General features: G+C 42.3%; 1 protein-coding gene across 4 annotated transcripts in view; it reads right to left on the bottom strand.

Annotated features, from left to right (window-relative positions):
* The window catches only part of me1 (malic enzyme 1, NADP(+)-dependent, cytosolic), a 532,089-nt gene that overhangs the window by 235,814 nt on the left and 274,389 nt on the right, over positions 1–21,886 (bottom strand). For all 4 annotated transcript variants that reach the window (XM_085997486.1, XM_085997487.1, XM_085997488.1 and 1 more), the window contains one exon: positions 15,128–15,231. In XM_085997486.1, the coding sequence (XP_085853612.1) occupies positions 15,128–15,231 (104 nt within the window). The remainder of the gene's footprint in view (positions 1–15,127; positions 15,232–21,886) is intronic.

The following is a 21,886-nucleotide window of genomic DNA, read 5'->3' as shown; positions in this document are numbered from 1 at the left end:
AGTGGAGGAGAAGCATCCGGGAAGGCGCCGAACACCGAGTCTCTTCGCTGGGAGCAAGCGGAAGCCCAGCGCAGGGGGCACACGTCAACCCGGGCGCCCCGCCCACCCGCCCCTTCGGCCACCGTCTGCCCTGCCTGTGAGAGAGACTGTAGGTCACGCATTGGATTCAGTCACCTGCAAACTCATTTTTAATGTGGAATCAAATCATCCTCAGTTCAGAGGGACTGCTTAAGAGAGAAATTGAATCAAGACCGACGTAAAATTAAATGATAGGATTAAAATAAACATAAATTCAGTTTGTTTCTATTACGATGTCACAAGTATCTATGAAAATGTCTATTATTTGAGACTTCCATGAGCGATAGAACTGCCAGCCATTTTCTATTGAATTAGTCATCACTGTACATTTGATTTCAGAAAATTATCCAAATGAGCACAAACCTAATTATTTTGTCAAATTTATTATACAAAATTTGTCTAATTGGTAAATAGATAGACTAGTGCAAATTCTAATTCCAACAACCAAAGAACCAATTTAAGTACTAAGTACGTGGAAGCAGCAATCACAATTCCAGGCTGTGATCCAATTGTTTTACTGGAAGAGACACCCATTGAATGTGCTGTTGTCATATAGAAAGTGAAAGAACTTGCGTTTATATAGCACGTTTCATGACATCAGGGAGTTCCAAAGCTTATTACAGCCAATTAAATACTTTTGAATTTAACCCTGAAAAGTGCGAGGTGATGCATTTTGGACGGACAAATAAGGCAAGGGAATACACAATGAGTGGTAGGACCCTAGGAAGTACAGAGGGTCAGAGGGACCTTGGTGTACATGTACATAGATCCCTGAAGGCAGCGGAACAGGTAGATAAGGTGGTTAAAAAGGCATATGGGATACTTGCCTTCATTAGCCGAGGCATAGAATATAAGAGCAGGGAGGTTATGATGGAGCTGTACAAAACGCTGGTGAGGCCACAGCTGGAGTACTGTGTGCAGTTCTGGTCGCCTCACTATAGGAAGGATGTGATTGCTTTGGAGAGGGTGCAGAGAAGATTCACCAGGAAGTTACCTGGGATGGAGCGCCTCAGCTATGAAGAAAGACTAAACAGGCTGGGGTTGTTTTCCTTGGAGCAAAGAAGGCTGAGGGGGGACCTGATTGAGGTATACAAAATGATGAGGGGCATAGATAGGGTAGACAAAGAGGAACTTTTCCCCTTAGTAGGGGGGTCAATAACAAGGGGGCATAGATTCAGGGTAAGGGGCAGGAGATTTAGAGGGGATTTGAGGAGGAACTTTTTCACCCAGAGGGTGGTTGGAATGTGGAACTCAATGCCCAAAAGGGTGGTAGAGGCAGGAACCCTCACACAAAAGGTAGTAATCTCTGGATTGCTACCAGTGCCACGAGCTAATAAGATTAGAGAGAGTAAGATAGATAAGCTAAATACGTGGCTTGAGCAGTGGTGCAAGGGAGAGGGATTTAAATTCTTGAGGCATTGGAACCAGTTCTTGGGGAGGAGTGACCTGTACCAAGGGGACGGTCTACACCTGAACTGTGAGGGAGCCGATGTCCTCGGGGTAATATTTTCTAGGACGGTTCGGGAGGATTTAAACTAATTTGGCAGGGGGATGGGAACCTAGGTAGTGGAAAAGAGGGAAGTCATATGAAGTCAGAAATAGATGGTAGAAAGGTGAGAAGCAATAAGCAAAGGAGAGAAACACAAAGGGCCAAACTAATTCATAATGAGAGTGTGAAAAAAGCAAGCCTGAAGGCTTTGTATCTTAATGCTAGAAGCATTAGGAACAAGGTGGATGAATTAGTTGTGGAAATAGAGGTAAACAAGTATGATTTGATTGGGATTACAGAAACGTGGCTGCAGGGTGGGCAAGGCTGGGAACTTAACATCCAGGGATATACAATATTTAGGAAGGATCGGCAAAAAGGTAGGGGAGGTGGGGTAGCATTGCTGGTAAAGGAGGGGATTAATGCAATGGAAAGGAAGGATATTAACTCGGATGAAACGGAATCTGTATGGGTAGAAATGAGAAATAGCAAGGGGAGAAAAACGTTAGTGGGTGTGATATATAGGCCTCCAAATAGTAATATGGAGGTGAGGGAAGGCATAAAAAGGGAAATTAGAGAAGCGTGCGATAAGAGCACAGCTGTCATCATGGGTGACTTTAATTTACATATTGATCGGACTACCCAAATTAGTAAAAATTCTGAGGAGGAGGAATTCCTGGAATGTTTTCGGGACGGTTATCTGGACCAATATGTCGAGGAGCCGACTCGAGATCAGGCCATTTTAGACTGGGTATTGTGCAATGAGAAGGGACTTATCACCAATCTTCTTGTACGAGGCCCCTTGGGTCAGAGCGATCATAATATGATCGAGCTCTCAGTCGAGATGGAGAGTGAGGAAATTGAATCAGAGACTAAGGTCCAGAACTTAAATAAAGGGAATTACGAGGGTATGAGACGGGAATTGGGTAAGATTGATTGGGTGGTGTTTCTGGGGGGATTGACAGTGGATAGACAATGGCAAGCATTCAAAGATAGAATGGAAGAATTCCAGAACATGTTTATACCGGTTTGGCATAAAAATAAACCTAAAAAGGTGACTCAACCGTGGATAACGAGGGAAATTAGGGACAGCATAAAATCAAAAAAAAGGGCATATCAACTGGCAAAAAAAAGCACCAGACCGGAAGATTGGGGGCAGTACAGGATACAGCAGAAGAGGACAAAGGGATTAATCAGGAAGGGGAAAATAGAATACGAAAGTAAACTTGCAGCAAAAATAAAGACAGACTGCAAAAGCTTTTATCGGTATATCAGGAGGAAAAGACTGGTAAAATCCCAAGTCGGTCCCCTGCAGTCCGATTCGGGAGAATATATAATGGAGAATAAGGAAATGGCAGACCAATTAAACTCATACTTTGGTTCTGTATTCACAAAGGAGGACACAAATAACCTCCCAGGAATATCGGCAAACATAGGGACTAATGAGAGGGAGGAGCTGACAGAAATTAGTATCTCTAGGGATATGGTGTTGGGTAAGTTGAGGGGACTGAAGGCCGACAAATCCCCGGGGCCTGATAAACTACATCCTAGGGTACTTAAGGAGGTGGCCCTGGAGATAGCAGATGCTCTAAGGATCATCTTCCGGAACTCCATTGACTCGGGAACAGTACCCGTGGATTGGAGGGTAGCTAATGTTACCCCAATATTTAAAAAAGGGGGGTAGAGAGAAAGCAGGGAATTATAGACCAGTAAGCCTTACATCGGTTGTGGGCAAAATGCTAGAGTCCATTATTAAGGATAAAATAGCGGAGCACTTGACAAATGGGGAAAGGATCGGACAGAGTCAACATGGATTTACAAAGGGTAAATCGTGTTTGACTAATCTGCTGGAATTTTTTGAGGAAGTAACTGGTAAAATAGATGGGGGAGAGCCAGTGGATGTGGTGTACCTTGACTTCCAGAAAGCCTTCGATAAGGTTCCACACAAAAGATTGTCATGCAAAATTAAGGCTCATGGGATTGGGGGCAAAGTATTAACGTGGATAGAGAACTGGCTGGCGGATAGAAAACAGAGAGTTGGAATAAACGGCTCGTTTTCAGAGTGGCAGGCAGTGACCAGCGGGGTGCCGCAAGGATCTGTCCTGGGACCCCAGCTGTTCACAATATATATAAATGATCTGGATCAGGGAATTGGATGCAATATTTCCAAATTCGCTGACGACACTAAACTAGGAGGAGGGGTGGGCTCTGATGAGGATGTCAGGAGGCTACAGTGCGATTTGGACAGGTTGGGGGAATGGGCGGATACGTGGCAGATGCACTATAATGTGGATAAATGCGAGGTTATCCACTTTGGGGGTAAAAACAGGAGGGTAGATTATTATCTAAATGGCAATAGATTGGGAGATGGGGAAGTGCAGAGGGACCTGGGTGTTCTTGTGCACCAGTCACTGAAGGAGAGCATGCAGGTGCAACAGGCGATTAAGAAGGCAAATGGTATGTTGGCCTTCATATCAAGGGGGTTCGAGTATAGGAATAGGGATACCTTACTACAGCTGTACAAGGTGCTGGTGAGACCGCATCTGGAGTATTGTGTACAGTTTTGGTCGCCCCATCTGCGGAAGGATGTTCTTGCCATGGAAAGAGTGCAACGGCGATTCACCAGGCTGATACCTGGAATGGCGGGAATGACCTACGAAGAGAGATTAAATAGTTTGGGCTTGTACTCACTGGAGTTTAGAAGATTGAGAGGGGATCTCATCGAAACATATAAAATTATGGCAGGCCTGGACAGGCTGAATTCAGAGAGAATGTTTCCAATGGCCAGGGAGCACAGAACCAGGGGCCACAGTCTAAAAATAGCGGGCAAATCATTTAAAACAGAGATGAGGAAGAATTTCTTCACTCAAAGAGTGGTGAGCCTGTGGAATTCCCTGCCAGAGGGCTGTGAAGGCTAATTCAATAAATATTTTCAAGAGAGAATTGGATATATTTCTGAAGGCTAAGGGGATTAAGGGTTACGGAGAAAAGGCGGGGACGGGGTACTGAACTGGTAAGATCAGCTATGATCTCAGACGAGGATCAGCCATGATCTCATTGAATGGCGGAGCAGGCTCGAAGGGCCGAATGGCCTACTCCTGTTCCTATCTCTATGTTACTATGTTACATTCAAGAAGCATTTGGAATGCCAATGCATACAAGGCTATGGACCAAATGCTGGAAAATGGGATTAGACTGGACAGGGATGGATGGGCGGCGCAGACACGATGGGCCGAAGGGCCTCTTTCTGTGCTGTAAAACTCTGACTCTATGACTCTATGAAGTGTACCGGGAATCCAGAGGGATCGCAGGACAGATGATCATGGGGAGTGAGGCCCGGGATTGCGGGGAAGGGAATTCAGCTGATTGCAGCAATGAGGAGAGGCCGTGACTGGCAGAAGGTTTGCATGAGGTGTCTGGGGTGGGGGGCACTCCTGCTCCTCCTGGCTCATAAGCAGTGCTCTAAAAATCACTTGCCTTCAGCAGCCAGATTCTCCATTTAGCTGCAGGGTTTCCCGATCGCTGGGAAACACTGCCTGCAACACTGCACTGTGGGAGGCTGATGAAAATATGTTGGAGCATCCTACCTGTCCAAGACAGGAAACTGACATGCCACGCAACCTGTCACTGTAAAAATGGCGCCAGGCGTGCACGCAGTGGATTGGGTCGTTTCGCAATTTTTAAATTTTTAACACCTCCCCATCGGTTGTGGGGGTGGGGCGGAAAAAAGAGTGGGTTAATATCAACCCCTTTGTGTCAAGATTTAAATTGTGGTGTGATTTGTGGTTTTGCGAAAAACTGTTCATGGCATTTTTAATATATTTACTGGAGTATATGCAATGATACAGATGGTGATTTATGTGGTAGATTAAGACTCAGGGCAAGCTTTTTATTTGCCAGAGACAGCATCTTACTAGAAGCTTTGTGATGGATTGAGGCAATGGTTATGGAATTTGTATAAATGCACATTTCATCTCCAGCTTTCATAATGCCAAGGAAACCTAGTATTTTGCGAGACTTAGCAAATACTTCCAAGCAAATAAGATCATTTTGGGATTTCTCCATACCAAATCCTTCTAAATTATATGGTAACCAGAGAAGAAGCTTACATTAAAAAAACAAGGGCATGAAAAACATCAGCTTATACTTCAATGAAATAAATATCACTTGATCCTTAACCTTAAGACCACAACTGCAGTTGATTATAAATATTACAACCAATGAAACCTACTTAAATGCTACTGTATTTCTTTGTACCAAACAGAATACTCGAAACGCCACCATGTCCAGATTAGTTATACAACACATAACCTGCGTAAATTGTAAGGCTGATAATTGTAACATTATTATAAATATTATAAGGCTTTAGTTCGCCACTTCTTCATAGGGTTCGGCCCTATTTCGCAGGAGATTAACTTGAGCACACTGCTCCTTACAACATTCCAGGTAAGATACTGTACTGAGTGAACAGAATACATTAAATGCTCATGAATATGTATAGCTGGGCAATTTTCCACATTGTCATCTACCCGACACCATGCAAAATTGCCCAGGTATGTCAGAGCCACAAAAAACATAACCAAATCAATCCTGGCCAATTACCATCCTATTCCTAATCATCAAAGTGATGGAAGGCCATCAAGCATACCTACTCACCAAAAATTGACGATTTGAAATACAATTCAAAATTCTTGTTTAGAATAGCAATCATTAAAATACAGTAATTAAGGAAGTATGACATTATAAGCTAACATTTAGACAATGCTTTATATCAATTGCAATTAGCTGATCGACAGGTGTGAACAGACATCAAGCAAATCACGCAGCCTTTTTGTACATTAAGCAAAGTATGACATAATTGGACTAAACTGACTGGAAAAGGTGTTTATAAACATCTGCTCCAATTGGCTTGAGCACCTGTGCTCTGGAATGAACAAAGACTTCCCACTCCTGACAGCTATTCAGCATTTAACGGTGGAAAGTGTGTATGTGAAGACACTGGATGAGGGCAAGGTGTCTTGGCTGTGATGCCCTCCAGTGTCAAATAGGCTGCCTACACTCATCATCTAGGCTCATGTATGAAAGATGGCCACGTGAATCATTGTATGGAGGACAGCCAGTGCCCATGAAACTACACTTCAGCAGGAGTTGGTGCATTCAGCGGAGAAAAAAGGGAAAACATTCAGGAAAAGGTGAAGCAAGCCCATTAAGAGAGAAAATACTTAATAGCATGTTGCTGAATGTGAATGAGGGAGCTGGACCAGTTCTTAACTGGGGCAGAGGTGGCATCATAGAAGGTAAATGGATGAACAGATAACACGTGGTCCACGTGATCTCCTGGACTGGTTTTGGTCGTCGAGGGGACTTTCCACCCCACTGCCCCCAAAAGAGTATTTTTCCCTTATTGGCCCTGGGTTTTCACCTCTCTCAGGAGTTTACATGCCCCTGGGGAGTGGGCTGGGAGAGGGAGAGGAGATAGGAAATGTCTAGTCATGATGCTCCAGCCGTCATGTGTGGTGCAGGATTGATAGACCAGCTGGTCTTTTCCTGCCTGTCATTTTTGTATGTTCATAATTTACCATCCCAGTGAAGAACATCAAATGAACTGTGCTGTGCTGCCCATGAGTAAAAATTAAATGTGCAGTATTAAATAGAACAATTGCCTCATATTACTGTGGAATTTTTAGATTAGTCCTGGTTATTATAACAGAAGGTGTTTTAATGTTTCCCATGTGAAATTGGTTTTAAGCAAGATCCTAAAAATCCAATCATTGGCAGGTAGAGTCCCAACCATCATTTTTATTATATAAAAAATTACATTAGTCAATTTGAACTTCGAACCTCAAATTTCTGGCACTATAAACATTCACCAGAGTATTAAGGTGTTAGGGCTAGCATACAGCCTTACTGCTGACAATGAACGCCTCACTTAAGTTACTGGAGAAGCTGATTTTAAAGCATTCATTTGTTCTCCCAAGCAATCAAAGACATACAAACAGATTAGTGTTGCAAGAAATTATTACAATACACTTTCTGGAACAGTAATAAAATTGTGCAAAGAAAACTATCTGCATACATCCATCGTATTCTAAAGTGTCAAAAGTATATTGAAAAAGAAAGCAAGCTATGCTGGCAGACAGCCAGAATTTACAAGCACCTGGCAATCTGCAAACTTCATTCACCAAACAGCAATTACCAGGTTGACCCAAGGACTGGTTTAGACCACTTCCCCACAGGGAGCACCTCAGCAATGGCCTTAAAGAGACAGAGCAGGCTAGCAGCTAAAGATCACAACCGTGCTCGGGCCCCAGAATACCTGTGCGCAATGCTATAGGAGATAGGCTATTTTATTTGAATGTATGTACTTCACATAGTATCAAAGGCTGCAGTTTTACTACACACATCAGTCTGAAACAGTGCTGGTTTTGATTCACATTGGTAATCAAGCCGAAAGTTATACTGGCCCAGCACTGAACCCGATTTCTTTCTGATTTACAGATAACGGAAGCAGGAGTGTTAAGACAGGCAAGTATGGATGGTCATGCACACATGCTACATGTCAGTTGCATGAAGTTTCTGCAGGTACAGTGGAAGCTTTATAAATGTGTTCTTAGAGAAATATTGCTTAAACACTTTGTTGCTGCCCTGACCTATTATGGTCTTTGGTGATTCCTTACACATGGAGGGGTTGTACAGTGTGTCACATACAGCTCTACCTAAACTTGGGCAGGCTGGAGTTATACTGCACTCTGCCCACAACAAATCAGGTCGGAAACCTCCTCCTGGATTTCTGACACAGCAAAACCTTGTTTCTGCATCAATGGTCCTTTAAAGAATTAAGTAGCAAAAAAAAAGCTTCAAATTTAATAATCTTGAATTTATTTCATTAAGTCAACTTATAAAATACAATTTTATTCAAACACCAAATGTGAGGATATCAAAAGGAAACTTGCTCAACGGCGAGACTGTGGCAGTCAGTACTTCATTAACTAAATTAGTATCAGTAACGCACTCGGAATTAATGGCTACCACCGATGATTATTTCTCCTCCCTTATACCAAAGGGGTCAATAACTGCTCCTAAGCATTTGTTTAAATTATAAGAACTCTATGTTCAACAGAAATATTCCCAAAAAGCATGCACACAAATGTTCATCCCTGCTTTCATTTTTAAAATAATTAAAGGCCAGAATTATTATTATTATTATTTTTTTTTTTATAAATAGCCTGCACTTAAAAGGTTAAGGAACTCCCCTGCAGACATGACACACACACAGCCTGAAATATTGCAGTAAAAGCAGTTATAGATCCCCACCCATTTGCCAAGTCCAGAATCCTGACCACAAGGTCAGCCTTGTCACCCACAGAACACAAGGCAGGCCCAAGACTCAAATCTTTACAGAAAGAAGCCCCTTAGTGCTAACTGATGTACATATTGTAGATCAATCTGTCTATGAAATAAAATAGATGTATATATACTTTAAAGCTGTGGTCCCAAATCCAAGACAGATTCCATTTGATTTGATAAAATCAAAAATGGCTGCTAAGAGACACTCGGTCTGCAATGCAGTCATCTAATCTCAAGTTCTTTCGATCTGTGTGTGAATTAGGTTGCATGCTTTTAATCATTGTGAACTAGCTTGAGGGGGTTGTCAACAGGCCTCCTGCTGTTTGCCCTGCAGATAACATACCTGCCAACTGTAAGATTTTCAACCCAGATGTCAGCTTGTTGACATTATACAAAAAAAATCACCGGCATTGGAGACTGTCAGTATTAACCAATCAAATCATTTAGAAGGTGAGACAAGAGTCTGTCAGAGCCAAATAGGTTGCAAGGTGGGACGAGATTTAATCAAACCTTACTTTTTTGTGCACAACCAGGAGGCATTTTTTAAAATATAAATCAGTCTTTGGTTTCTGATAGTTCCAGTTATGGGAGTGTTTCTCCTGAAAAAAAGTTACATATAACAAATATACTGCTAAATTGCAGTTTCTAAAAGCCTTTTTTTCTTTCCTTTAAACTTTCTGTAGCATGGCTGGTAATTTACTTTCTTCAATACTGGTTGCAGCTTTTTTTTTTTTATAAACGATAAGGTGGATGTTCCCTGGTGTGAATGCATTAACTGACTTTATTTGACAATTCAAGTCACACTCCCTGTGCAGCTGCCATGGTTTAGAAACGAGAGAGAACTTTTGCCAATAATGCAGCGCTTGTTACACATGGAGCTTAAACAACTTTATAACAGCTTTTCGCTAGCTTGTGATGAGCTTGGACTAACCATCAGTCTAAAGAAGACAATGACCATGTTAAGAGGGTGTGTTGACTGCACCAGACGTTTCAATAGCCAACACCATGCTAGAAATGCTACACAAGTTCTGCTACCTAGCATGTACTGTACCAGATAACTTACCTGTAGATAACAAGCTAAACTCTCGCATCAGAAAGGTAGCACCCACATTCGGCCAATTAACTATGTGTGTGTAGAATAATAGGAAATTATTATGGATACTTAAAAATGCAGCTCCACCAAATGTGCAATCGGAGCATGTTCATGTATGGCAGGGAGACCTGGACCACCTACAGCAGGCATTAGAGTAGACTAAACTCTTTCCACACTTGATATTTAGAATAGGGCAGAGACAGCAAGTGGGAAGACAGTTCCAGACACTAAAGTACTTGATGAGCTAAGCTGCCAAGTCTAATAATTTCTCTCAAAAACACCTTGATCATCTACATCAGATGGTAGATGGTCATATTATAAAGGATCTTGCGTGGAGAACTTGCAGATGCTTCAAAGCTGCTGGGGCATCCTAGGCTCAGGTTTAAAGACTTAGGGGGCTAAATTTGGTTGATTTGCACCTCTTAGGGCACTAACGGGACGCATATCAACTAGCGCCTGGGCACCGCTAATACCTCCTGCAAAATTCAGGAGGTTAGTGGCGGCGCTAAGCCGCCAGCGATGTCATCGCCGTGCGCAGCGCCCCACTCGTAATGTTGGGTGGCGCCCCCCAACTTACTGCTGGATGTTATGTCCACCGGGCTCAGGGGGGCCTACCTGCGGCCAGGGCAGCACTAGTTAAAGGGGAGGTGGCGGCCGCCTGCCAACACCTGCCCCCGTTCCCTGTGAATCCCCCCTCACGGGGTGCCGGCTGCTCTCAGTGAGCCCAGTATTCTGAGTGCCGGGCTCATTTGCCTGCACTCTGGATCCCTGGTGGCCAAGCTGGGCGCCGGGACGTGCTGTGCCAGGCCCCTCCCCTTTAATAAGGGGAGGAAGGCCTGCAGTACCGCGGCGCGATGTGCCGCAGCGCTGCACGTAGTGCCGCGATATTGCTTCCAGTAGCACCCCTCCTCCCTCACGGGGCGCTACCTGGGAAAATCGGCGGCGGGGGCGCTAACTTTTTCAGGGTGCTAAAATTAGCGCCCCAGCGAAGGTAGCACCCCAAAGGAGGGGGCCCTACCAAATTTATACCCCTTAAACTTTTAACGTCAATATCGCAAGCTTGGAAGATGTGGCTAACAACAGGCTTCATTAAAGTGATGTGCTGCATAGGGGGAGCCAAAGAGGCTGAAGAGAGGTGGCTGAGAAAGAGAGAGAACATAGCAGGAGTCAGCGATATGGCCCCTCGAGCCTGCTCTCCAATTCAAGATGATCATGGCTGATCATCTACCTCGACTCCACTTTCCCGCCCATTCCCACATATCCCTCGATTCCCCGAGAGTCCAAAAATCAATGTGTCTCAGTCTTGAATATACTCAACAATTCAGCATCCACAGCCATTTGGGGCAGAGAATTCCATAAATTCACAACCCTGAATGATCAAATTCCTTCTCATCTCAGTTTTAAATGGCCGACGTCTTATCCTGAGACTATGCCCCCTAGTTCTAGACTCTCCAGCCAGGGGAAACCACCTCTCAACATCCATCCCATCAATCCCCCTCACATTCTTGGATGTTTCAAGGAGATCACCTCTTATTCGTCTAAACTCAAGAGTATAGGCCCAATCTACTCAATCTCTCATTAGGACAACCCTCATCCCAGGGATCAATCTAGTGAACCTTTATTGCACCACCTCTAAGGCAAGTATGTCCTTCCTCAGATAAGCAGACTAAAACTTTTCAGTGCTCCAGGTATGGTCTCACCAAACCCTGTACAATTGTAGCAAGACTTCCTTACTTTTGTACTCCAATCTCCTTGCCATAAAGGCCAATGTTCCATTTGTCTTATTAATTGCTTCCTGTACCTACATGCTAACTCAGTTTCTTGTACAAGAACACCTATATCTCGCTGAACACCAACATTTAATAGTTTCTCACCATTTAAAAAATATTTTGTATTTCTATTCTTCCTACCAAAGTGAATAACCTCACATTTCCCCACATTATGCTCCATCTGCCACCTTATTGCCCACTCACTTAACCTGTCTATATCCCTTTGCAGGCTGCTTGTGTCCTCCTCAAAGCTTACTTTCCCACCTAGCTTCACATCATCGACAAACTTGGTACATTACCCTCGGTCCCTTCATCCAAGTCATTAATATAAATTGTAAATAGCTGAGGCCCAAACATTGATCCTTACGGCACCCAACTAGTTACAGCCTACCAACCTGAAAATGACCAGTTTATCCCCACTCTCTTTTCTGTCTCTTATCCAATCCTCTGTCCATGCTAATATATTACCCCCAACCCCATGAGCCCTTATCTTCAGTAACAACCTTGTGGTACCTTATCAAATGTCTTTTGGAAATCCAAATATACTACATCCACTGATTTCCCTTTATCTACACTGTTAGTTACATCCTCAAAATACTCTGTTTGCTAAACACTATTTCCCTTTCATAAAATCATGTTGACTCTGCCTAATCATATGATTTTCTAAATGCCTTGTTACCACTTCCTTAATAATGGATTCCAGCATTTTCCAGGCTAACTGTTTTCCCTCTTCCCTCCTTTCTTGAATAGCGGTGTTACATTTGCTACCCTCTAATCCGCTGGGACCATTCTAAAATCTAGGGAATTTTGGAAGATCGCAGCCATGCATCCAGGATCTCTGCAGCCACCTCCTTCAGAACCCTAGTGTGTAGGGCATCGGATCGAGGAGTCAGCTTTTCATTTCATTAGTTTCTCAAGTACTTTTTCTCTACTGATCTTAATTACTTTAAGTTCCTCACTCTCATTAGCCCCTTGGTTCCTCGCTATTTTTGGTATGCGTTTTGTGCCTTCTACTGTGAAGGCAGATGAAAAATATTTGTTTAAAGTCTCTGCTATTTTCTTATTGAGAGAGATTCTCATGCGCCTTCAGAAATTTCTAATTTACTATTTCTGCTACTTGTGCTCTGCAATAAAAGTGATGGAAACTTAATACCTGCAGCTTAGGTTATGACGAGCACATCTGCCACTGTGTTCCCATTCTAAATATGTCTCTTCACATTTTGCGGGTTTATGTTCAGAACCGTTTTTGAGCAGTCAAAACTTTTGCTGTTGATTGGCTTTATGCGGGTTTTCCAGGGTAGCCGTTGAGACAACGAAGTACTGAAAGCAGCCAAGATTCCAGTGGGTGTATACTTTCCAGTTAGCATTTACAGGGTCTTCCTCAGGATGGTTTATGTGAATAGATGCTGCTGTAATGGTAGACTAAATAGATCCTGCTGTAATGGTAGACTAAATAGATCCTGCTGTAATGGTAGACTAAAACACAATTTCCAAATATTACACTTTAACTAGACCGCTACTACACATTAAGACAAGTTGCTTTTATATAGCATCTTTCATACAGAAAAACGTCCCAAAGGCTTATTCACAGACGTGTAATCAGACAAAATCAGCACCTTGCCAAAAGAGATATTAGGAGGGTGATTAAAAGCTTGGTCAAAGAGATGGGTTTTAAAGGAGAAGAGGGAGATGGAGAGGCAGGGAGGGAATTCCAGAGCTTAGGGCCTAGGCAGCTGAATGGTGGGGCAAAAATCAGAGAGAGAGTCACAAGGAGGCCAGAGTTGGAGGAACGCAGAGTTCTCGGGGGGGCGGGGAGTTGTAGGGCTGAAGGTGGTTACAACGAGAGAGAGGGGAGAGGCCATGAAGGAATTAAAATACAAGGATAATAATTTTACATTTTTGAGGCTTTGGGGTGCTGGGAGCCAAAGTAGGTCAAGCAAGCACAGGGATGATGAGCGAGAGGGACTTGGTACAGGATAGAATACAGGCAGCAGAGCTTTGTATGAGCTGAAGAGGGTGGATAAATGGGATGCCGGCCAGGAGGGCATTGGAGCAGTTGAGTCTGGAGGTGACAAAAGCACAGATGGGGACTGCAGATGTCACAAGGCATGATCCATTTGCTTACTGTGATTTTAACATTCAGTGTGCTTTATTTCTTTAGAAGAAAGGCTTTTATATTAAAAAGGAATCAAATGCACCCTAGGCCTACTAGTTCTTTTTACTTCTAGCATGAGTGCTAATATCCAGTCAGATGCACTAAGTCCATGAGCATTTAGGCTTACATATTCCACATGTCAACATAAGGAACCATCTCAGTACTGTTTACCAAGAGTTGAAAAATTTTGATATTCTATCTTAACCCAAGAGACTGTTCCACTCCAATAAATTAAGACAAGTTGAATATCTGGATTGTTAACTGAAAATTCTAGATACATACATTTCTAAATCCTACTTGTACTGTATAGTATGTGTCTACTATTTTTGCGCCTGTACATTATTCATTCAATTGTAAATGAAGTTGAATTGTTTAGGGTGAGATTTTCTGAGGGAATTCTATGTAAATTCCAGTAAGTTATTCACCACTAAAAAGCTTAGAACCAGGCTATGAAAGTGAAAAATGCTGATTTCAGATCAAAGGGGCATGGGGCACTCATGGAAATTAACATTAGGTCATTTGAAGCAGAAAACCGTGTAGGAAAATGTTTGAACTGCAGTAATGGGCCAGCTGCAATCAATCCAAAAGACAACAAAACCATGTACAGTATTTTAAACTCGGTTTCCAAATGAAAATGTCCCCGTTTTGCAGATTATTTAACTTGTGTGCTCCTGAAATGAAATATGAAAATCAATAGTCATTGCAATAGTACAACAAAAAATTTAAATATGGCCCATCTGAACTGAAGAATCAGGAAACCAGTGCATATTTTGCAATACACTTTTGAAACATCACATTAAACCCTTTCACCCACACAGGAACTGAATCTCAGTACAATGAACAGGAATCTGTGGGTGAGACCATTAAAACAGACGGATGAGTAAGTTTTCCGACACATAAAACAGACTATAATGGAATTTGATCCATATGAAAGAACGCCACTAAGGACTGATTAAGTTACATGAAGAGGAGAAGAAAAAAACCACAAGTCTAACATTTTCACCCAATTCTGGACAGGTTCCAAAAATGCCTGGAAAGCTTCAGGAGAAAACCCAAAAGTAACACTAACATCTATTTCTAACCAGAAATAACCAAAATTAATGAAAGGCAGTACAGAGGGAACAAAATCACTATAGCACAGTAATCCCCCATATACCAAGTGGAAAGAAATGCATGTTTATATACAAAAATGTGTGTACCTCTCAGTCACAGCCTGCATAAACTCTTCCACAAGATCATCATACGCTTGACCTCTCACTCTCTTGTGTCTTAGTCCAATGTACAAAGGATCTTTCAGCAACTCCTGCCAAAAAGACAGCATAAGAGTTTTAGTTAGTCAAAACTTAAAAAATAAAATACAACAGGCCCTTTTCTGTGAACCAATATATTCATTCTTATGCCTTCAAACAAATAGATCATCCCCATTCTTTAGTACGCACTCCTAACATGTGATAAGGAATTGAGGTGTTACTGAAAATTCAGCACCCTCAGAACATGAAGAATAGATTCAAAGATGCTTTATGCTTTTACAAAATGGTCTTCAACTCCGCAGCATTTGCCACACAGTGTTTTAAAGCCTAGCGGCCGATTTCAGAAACATTGGGCGAGGCCTGGGTGCAGATTGCTCATTTTCCCTAACCATGCATCATCCTTAACTGAAGGGAAAACTTTGAGGTCAAAATATACCTTTAAAAAGAATGTTCTCAATAAATGGGAAATACTTAACTTTGCCAAAACATATACTGTTGCCAAAACAATCTTAAAACATATATATCAAACAGAAAATGTCAGAACATAGAACGACAGAGTGTACAGCACAGAAACAGGCTATTCGGCCCAAAAGGTCTGTGCTGGTGTTTATGCTCCACACAAGGCTCCTCCAACCTTACTTCATCTCACCCTATCAATATATCCTTCTATTCCTTTCTCCCTCATTTACTTATCTAGCTTCCCCATAAATGGATCCATGCTATTCGTCTCAACTATTCCCTGTGGTAGCAAGTTCCAGATTCTCACCACTCAGTGAAGAGCAAAAGGGTCTACATCAGGTCTCTACAGATGCTGGGCGACCTGCATTCAGCAGTTTTTTGTTTTTGCCTCAGATTTTCAGTCTTTTTCTAAATACATTATTGCAATATTGTCTTGCACAACTGCAATCTATATTACAGCAGGCAACCAAAATGATTAAAGACATCGCACTTGTGTTATTTAAAATTACAAAAGGCAGGTAGGGTAGGGTCTGAACAGAGAGAAGACAGGTCGAGACACTGCCTGTGTATTTTCTCTATATTTAGCAGTTTCATTTAGACTAAAAAATACAGCCACAAGAGAAGGCAAAAGTGACAAAACCATATGGAACAAACAGCTCGATCTTTCTTTGTTAGCAAGCAATGGCCGTAGTTATTATGACAATCTGGCTGAGTGGTAGCACTCTCGCCCGAGTTAGAAGTTTGTGGGTTTCAAGTTCCACTCCTGGACTCGAGCACATAATCTAGGCTGACGCTTCAATGTGGTACTGAGGGAGAGCTGCATCAAAGGAAGTGCTATCTGTCTGCTGAGATGTTAAACTGAAACTCTCTCTGAATGCACAAGTGCATTTAAAGGATCCCATGACAATTCTTCCCACAACCAACACTACCAAAATTAACAGATTAACTGGTTAATCATCTATGCCCATTGTAACTTGAACTCCACCCCATATCCACCTCAAATAAAAACCGGACTTCCCAATGACCTCATCATACTCCTTGTCGACATTAAATGATTCATCAACTATGACCCCTAGGCCCTGCTCCTGCTGCACGGGTACCTTTAGCAGGTACCCCCATGCGTGATACACATATGTCTGCAGTTTCCTGGACCCAAATATCTAACATTGCACTCACTCATTTTCTTAGTAAGGGGCTCTAGTAATGTGGGTTGGGCCTCTTAACATCTAGGGTAGAGGACAGGTTGACACTTCAGATGTGAACCCTTCAAAAGAAAACATCAATACGTGTCTGTGCCCATCCATTGGCCAATTTGTTCTTTTATGAATGGCAGAGCTACCTGGTTTCTCCAATATTCCCTGTTTTCAGCCAATTTGCACAGCAAGGGCCCACAACAGCAATGAGATGAATGACTAGTTTATCTATTTTGGTGGTGTTGGCAGAGGAATAAATGTTACAACAACAAATTGCATTTATATAGCACCTTTAATGTAGTTAAACATCCCAAGGTGCTTCACAGGAGTTCAAGAAAAAAAATTGACACCGAGCCGCATAAGGAGAAGTTAGAGCAGGTGACTAAAAACTACCTCTTTGACCAAGCTTTTGAAGAGCATCTTAAAAGGAGGAAAGAGGGGTAGAGGAGCGGAGAGGTTTAGGCAGCGAATTCCAGAGCTTGGGGCCTAGGCAACAGAAGGCACGGCCACCAATGGTTGAGCGATTATAAATCAGGGACACAGGAAAAATCTTCACTCTTCAAGCAAAAGCCATGGGACCTTTTAAACCCATCTGAACAAGCTGATTCTTCTCTCTTACATCTCTTCTGAAAGTCAGCACATCTGAATGCAGCACTCCCTCAGTACTGCACAGAAGGGTCAGCTTAGATTATGAGCGCCAGTATGTAAAAAGATTAGTGAAGAGAAATGTAGGTCCCTTACAGTCAGAAATGGGAGAATTTATAATGGGGAACAAGGAAATGGCAGAGCAATTACACAAATACTTTGGTTCTGTCTTCACAGAAGAGGACACAAATAACTTCCCAGAAATGCTAGGGAACCAAGGGTCTAGTGAGGAGGAATTAAAGGAAATTAGTATTAGTAAAAAAGAAAGTGCGTGAGAAATTAATGGGACTGAAAGCCGATAAATCCCCAGGGCCTGATGATCCACATCCCAGAGTACTAAAAGAGATAGCCATGGAAATAGTGGATGCATTGGTTGTCATCTTCCAAAATTCTATAGATTATGGAACAGTTCCTGCAGATTGGAGGGTGGCAAATGTAACCCCACTATTTAAAAAAGGAGGGAGAAAACCAGAACTACAGACCAGTTAGCTCATCAGTAGTAGGGAAAATGCTAGGAGTCTATTATAAAGGATGTGATAACAGGACACTTATTTTATCAACGGGATTAGACAAAGTCAACATGGATTTATGAAAGTGAAATCATGTTTGACAAACCTACTGGAGCTTTTTGAGGATGTAACTGGTAGAATAGATAAGGGAGAACCAGTGGATGTGGTGTATTTGGATTTTCAGAAGGCCTTTGATAAAGTCCCACAGAAGAGGTTAGTGTGCAAAATTAAAGCACAAGGGATTGGGGGTAATATACTGGCATGGATTGAAACATAGAAGATAGGAGCAGGAGTAGGCCATTCGGCCCTTCAAGCCTGCTCCGCCATTCAATGAGATCATGGCTGATCATCCAAATTCAGTACCCTGTCCCTGCCTTCTCCCCTCTCCCCATATCCCTTGATCCCTTTAGCCTTAAGAAATATATGCAACTCTTTCTTGAATATATTTAATGAGCTGGCCTCCACCGCCCTCTGTGGCAGAGAATTCCACAGGTTCACCACTCTCTGGGTGACGAAATTCCTCCTCATTTCAGGCCTAAATGGCTTACCCCTTATCCTTAGACTATGACCCCTGGTTCTGGACTCCCCAGCCATCAGAAACATCCTTCCTGCATCTAGTCTGTCCAGGCCTGACAGAATTTTATAGGTTTCGATGAGATCCCCTCTCAATCCTCTAAACTCCAGTGAGTATAAGCCCAATCGACACAATCTCTCCTCATACGTCATTCCTGCCATCCCAGGTATCAGCCTGGTGAATCTTCGCTGCACTCCTTCCATGGCAAGAATGTCCTTCCTCAGGTAAGGCAACCAAAACTGCACACAGTACTCAAGGTGCGGTCTCACCAAGGCCCTGTACAACTGTAGCAAGACATCCTTGTTCCTGTACTCGAACCCTCTTGCTACGAAGGCCAACATACCATTTGCCTTCTTAACCGCCTAGTTAACAGACAGGAAACAGAGTAGGAATAAGTGGGTCTTTTTCGGGGTGGCAGGCAGTGACTAGTGGGGTACCGCAGGGATCAATGCTTGGGCCCCAGCTAATTACAATATATATCAATGATTTGGATGAGGGAACCAAATGTAATATTTCCAAGTTTACGGACGGCACGAAACTATGTGGGATTGTGAGGAGGATGCAAAGAGGCTTCAAGGCGATTTAGACAAGTTAAGTGAGTAGGCAAATACATGGCAGATGCAGTATAACGTGGATAAATATGAAGGTATCTACTTCAGTAGGAAAAACAGAAAGGCAGTGTATTATTTAAATGGTGATAGATTGGGAAATGTTGATGTACAGAGGGACCTGGGTGTCCTTGTACACCAGTCACTGAAAGCAAACATGCAGGTGCAGCAAGCAGTTAGGAAGGCAAATGGTATGTTGGCCTTCATTGCAAGAGGATGTGAGTACAGAAGCAAGGATGTCTTGCTACAGTTAAATAGGGCCTTGGTGAGACCACACCTGGAGTACTGTGTGCAGTTCTGTTCTCCTTACCCAAGAAAGGATACACTTGCCATAGAGGGAGTGCAGCGAAGGTTCACCAGACTGATTCCTGGGATGGCAGGACTGTCGTATGAGGAGAGATTGGGCTGACTAGGCCTGTATTCACTAGAGTTTAGAAGAATGAGAGGGGATCTCATTGAAATGTATAAAATTCTGACAGGGCTAGACAGACTGGATGCAGGGAGGATGTTTCCCCTGGCTGGGGGGTCTAGTACGAGGGGTCACAGTCTCAGGATATAGGGTGGGACATTTAGGACTGAGATGAGGAGAAATTTTTTCCACTGAGGGTGGTGAACCTGTGGAATTCTCTACCACAGAATGCTGTAGAGGCCAAGTCACTGCATATATTTAAGAGATAGATAGATAGATTTCTAGACACAAAAGGTATCAAGGGGTATGGGGAGAGAGCAGGAATATGGTATTGAGTTAAGAGGATCAGCCATGATCATATTGAATGGCGGAGCAGGCTCGAAGAGCCGAATGGCCTACTCCTGCTCCTATTTTTCTATACTGAGACTTGGAACTCACAACCTTCTAATTCAAGAGGTTGATTTGCTACCACTGAGCTAAGATAACACTGGATGACAGGGTGCATGGGAATTCAGTAAACTAATTACAGTATTAAGAATTTCTGCTCAACCAGTCAGCAACACTACAATACCAGAAATTATGCATTTAAAGTTGAACACCATGTTAGTTGAAAAGTCATCTGTTAAGCATGATCTGGTATCAAAAGTCCAATTGAAATACATCAACTCAAAAGACCAAGATCAGGAAAAAGAAAGTTGAACATCTCCTTAAACTTAACCCTGATGGTACATTTTTTAAGTTCTCTGAGCCCTATACATACAGCTAGTTACTCCATGGCTTATATTTCCTAGACTTGTCAGGTGACATTATCCTCAGAGTGTAAAGCAGCAAAACATTGTTCCAATCCATCAGAAGGATTAAAAAAAAATCAACCCCTAATAACTGTAAACCAGGATCAGTGAATCAAATCAAAGCTCATTGCAAACAAGAAGCTGCTCTAAAATCTCACAACTGAATCTCTGGTTGCCAAGTCACCTTGATCCATAATTGGAGTTATTTTGTCAAGGCTAGTATGAATTTAGCAAAATTGATTCAGATTTCTCACCAACTCCCAAATTGCTTTCATAATTAGTCTCATCAATCTAATCCAGACAGAATGTGTGCTACAAGTAGGTTCAATGGATAATTAAATTAATTTGCATTAGTTCTACTCTAGTCTACAAGGTGAAAAGGTAAAGTATTCCAACATTGACTATCTGCTTGAATCCTTTGGGTCTACCAGTAGCCTGTGCAAAGTTATCCATTACTATCAAGAGAATACTTGTGTACTAAATGTACTGTGGAAGCGATTTACATATGAAGGCTGGTTGCCCTTTACGGCACATCAGAAAAAAGGGGAAGATAACTCAGAAATGTATGGTGGCCTATTTGGTTACCGAATGAACTGGGAAAAAAGTAAACCATTGTACTAGATATGAATCAGACTCCTGAGGCTGAAGAAAAATATGTCCATAGCTAATTAGCTTTCATTCTTTGTGCAATACGAGAGGGTTTTATTGTGACCATCCTCAAAGAACTATGGAAATAAAGCAAGTCTTTCCTAGTCCCCATGCTCAGAATAAGAGGGAAAATTACACCATCACTTAAAATCTGGGCTTGAAGGCTAAATGTTAAGTGTCTGAATCCCCCTGAAAGAAAGGAGCTAAATCCAAGCCTCTCAAAGATACTTCACCCTAGCAAATAGCTATTCCAATTCAAGAGGAAGAATCACGGAGAATTTTCTTCTCGTGTAATATTTTCAAAGGTTTCTAAAAGTAGACCAACCCATCATAAAACCGGAAGTAATTGCAAGTATGTATATGCAACAATCCTAACCCAGACTACACCAGTAATTGTGGGAACATTATGGTCTGATAAGGCATGAATTCTTATATGATCAACAAATACTAGGCTCTATAGTATTGTGTCAACAAAATACAGTCCATCAGCAAAAGCTTTTTTGCAAGGGCAGCAGAAATATAAAATTACCTTATCATCTGATAATTTACATTATCTAACCTACGTTAAGTGCAAATTTGGCCTTAGTGGAAATCTGTTTCTTTAGTTCCGATGATTACACTGAAATATTGACCTCTCTTAACATAGATGGACCTAACATGCATTTCCAGAATTTGTACTTTTTTTTTTTCATCTGATATTTTAGGAATGATAACTGTGCTTCCCACAAACTATATTGTGGATTGCAGAGTGAGAGTGACCTACAAAGGTCTGAACACAGCCAGTCAATCTGTCTGGCCTTTTGCCCAGGGATGGGAGAAAATCTCACTTTTCTTTCAGGTTTGCTTGGGCAACAAAAAAATCTTGTAGTGTA

The sequence above is a fragment of the Somniosus microcephalus genome, chromosome 9, assembly GCF_052327205.1.
Source record: "Somniosus microcephalus isolate GS21.2 chromosome 9, FLI_Smic_1.0, whole genome shotgun sequence".
Lineage (NCBI taxonomy): Eukaryota > Metazoa > Chordata > Chondrichthyes > Squaliformes > Somniosidae > Somniosus > Somniosus microcephalus.
This window is presented reverse-complemented; position numbering and strand designations above follow the sequence as displayed.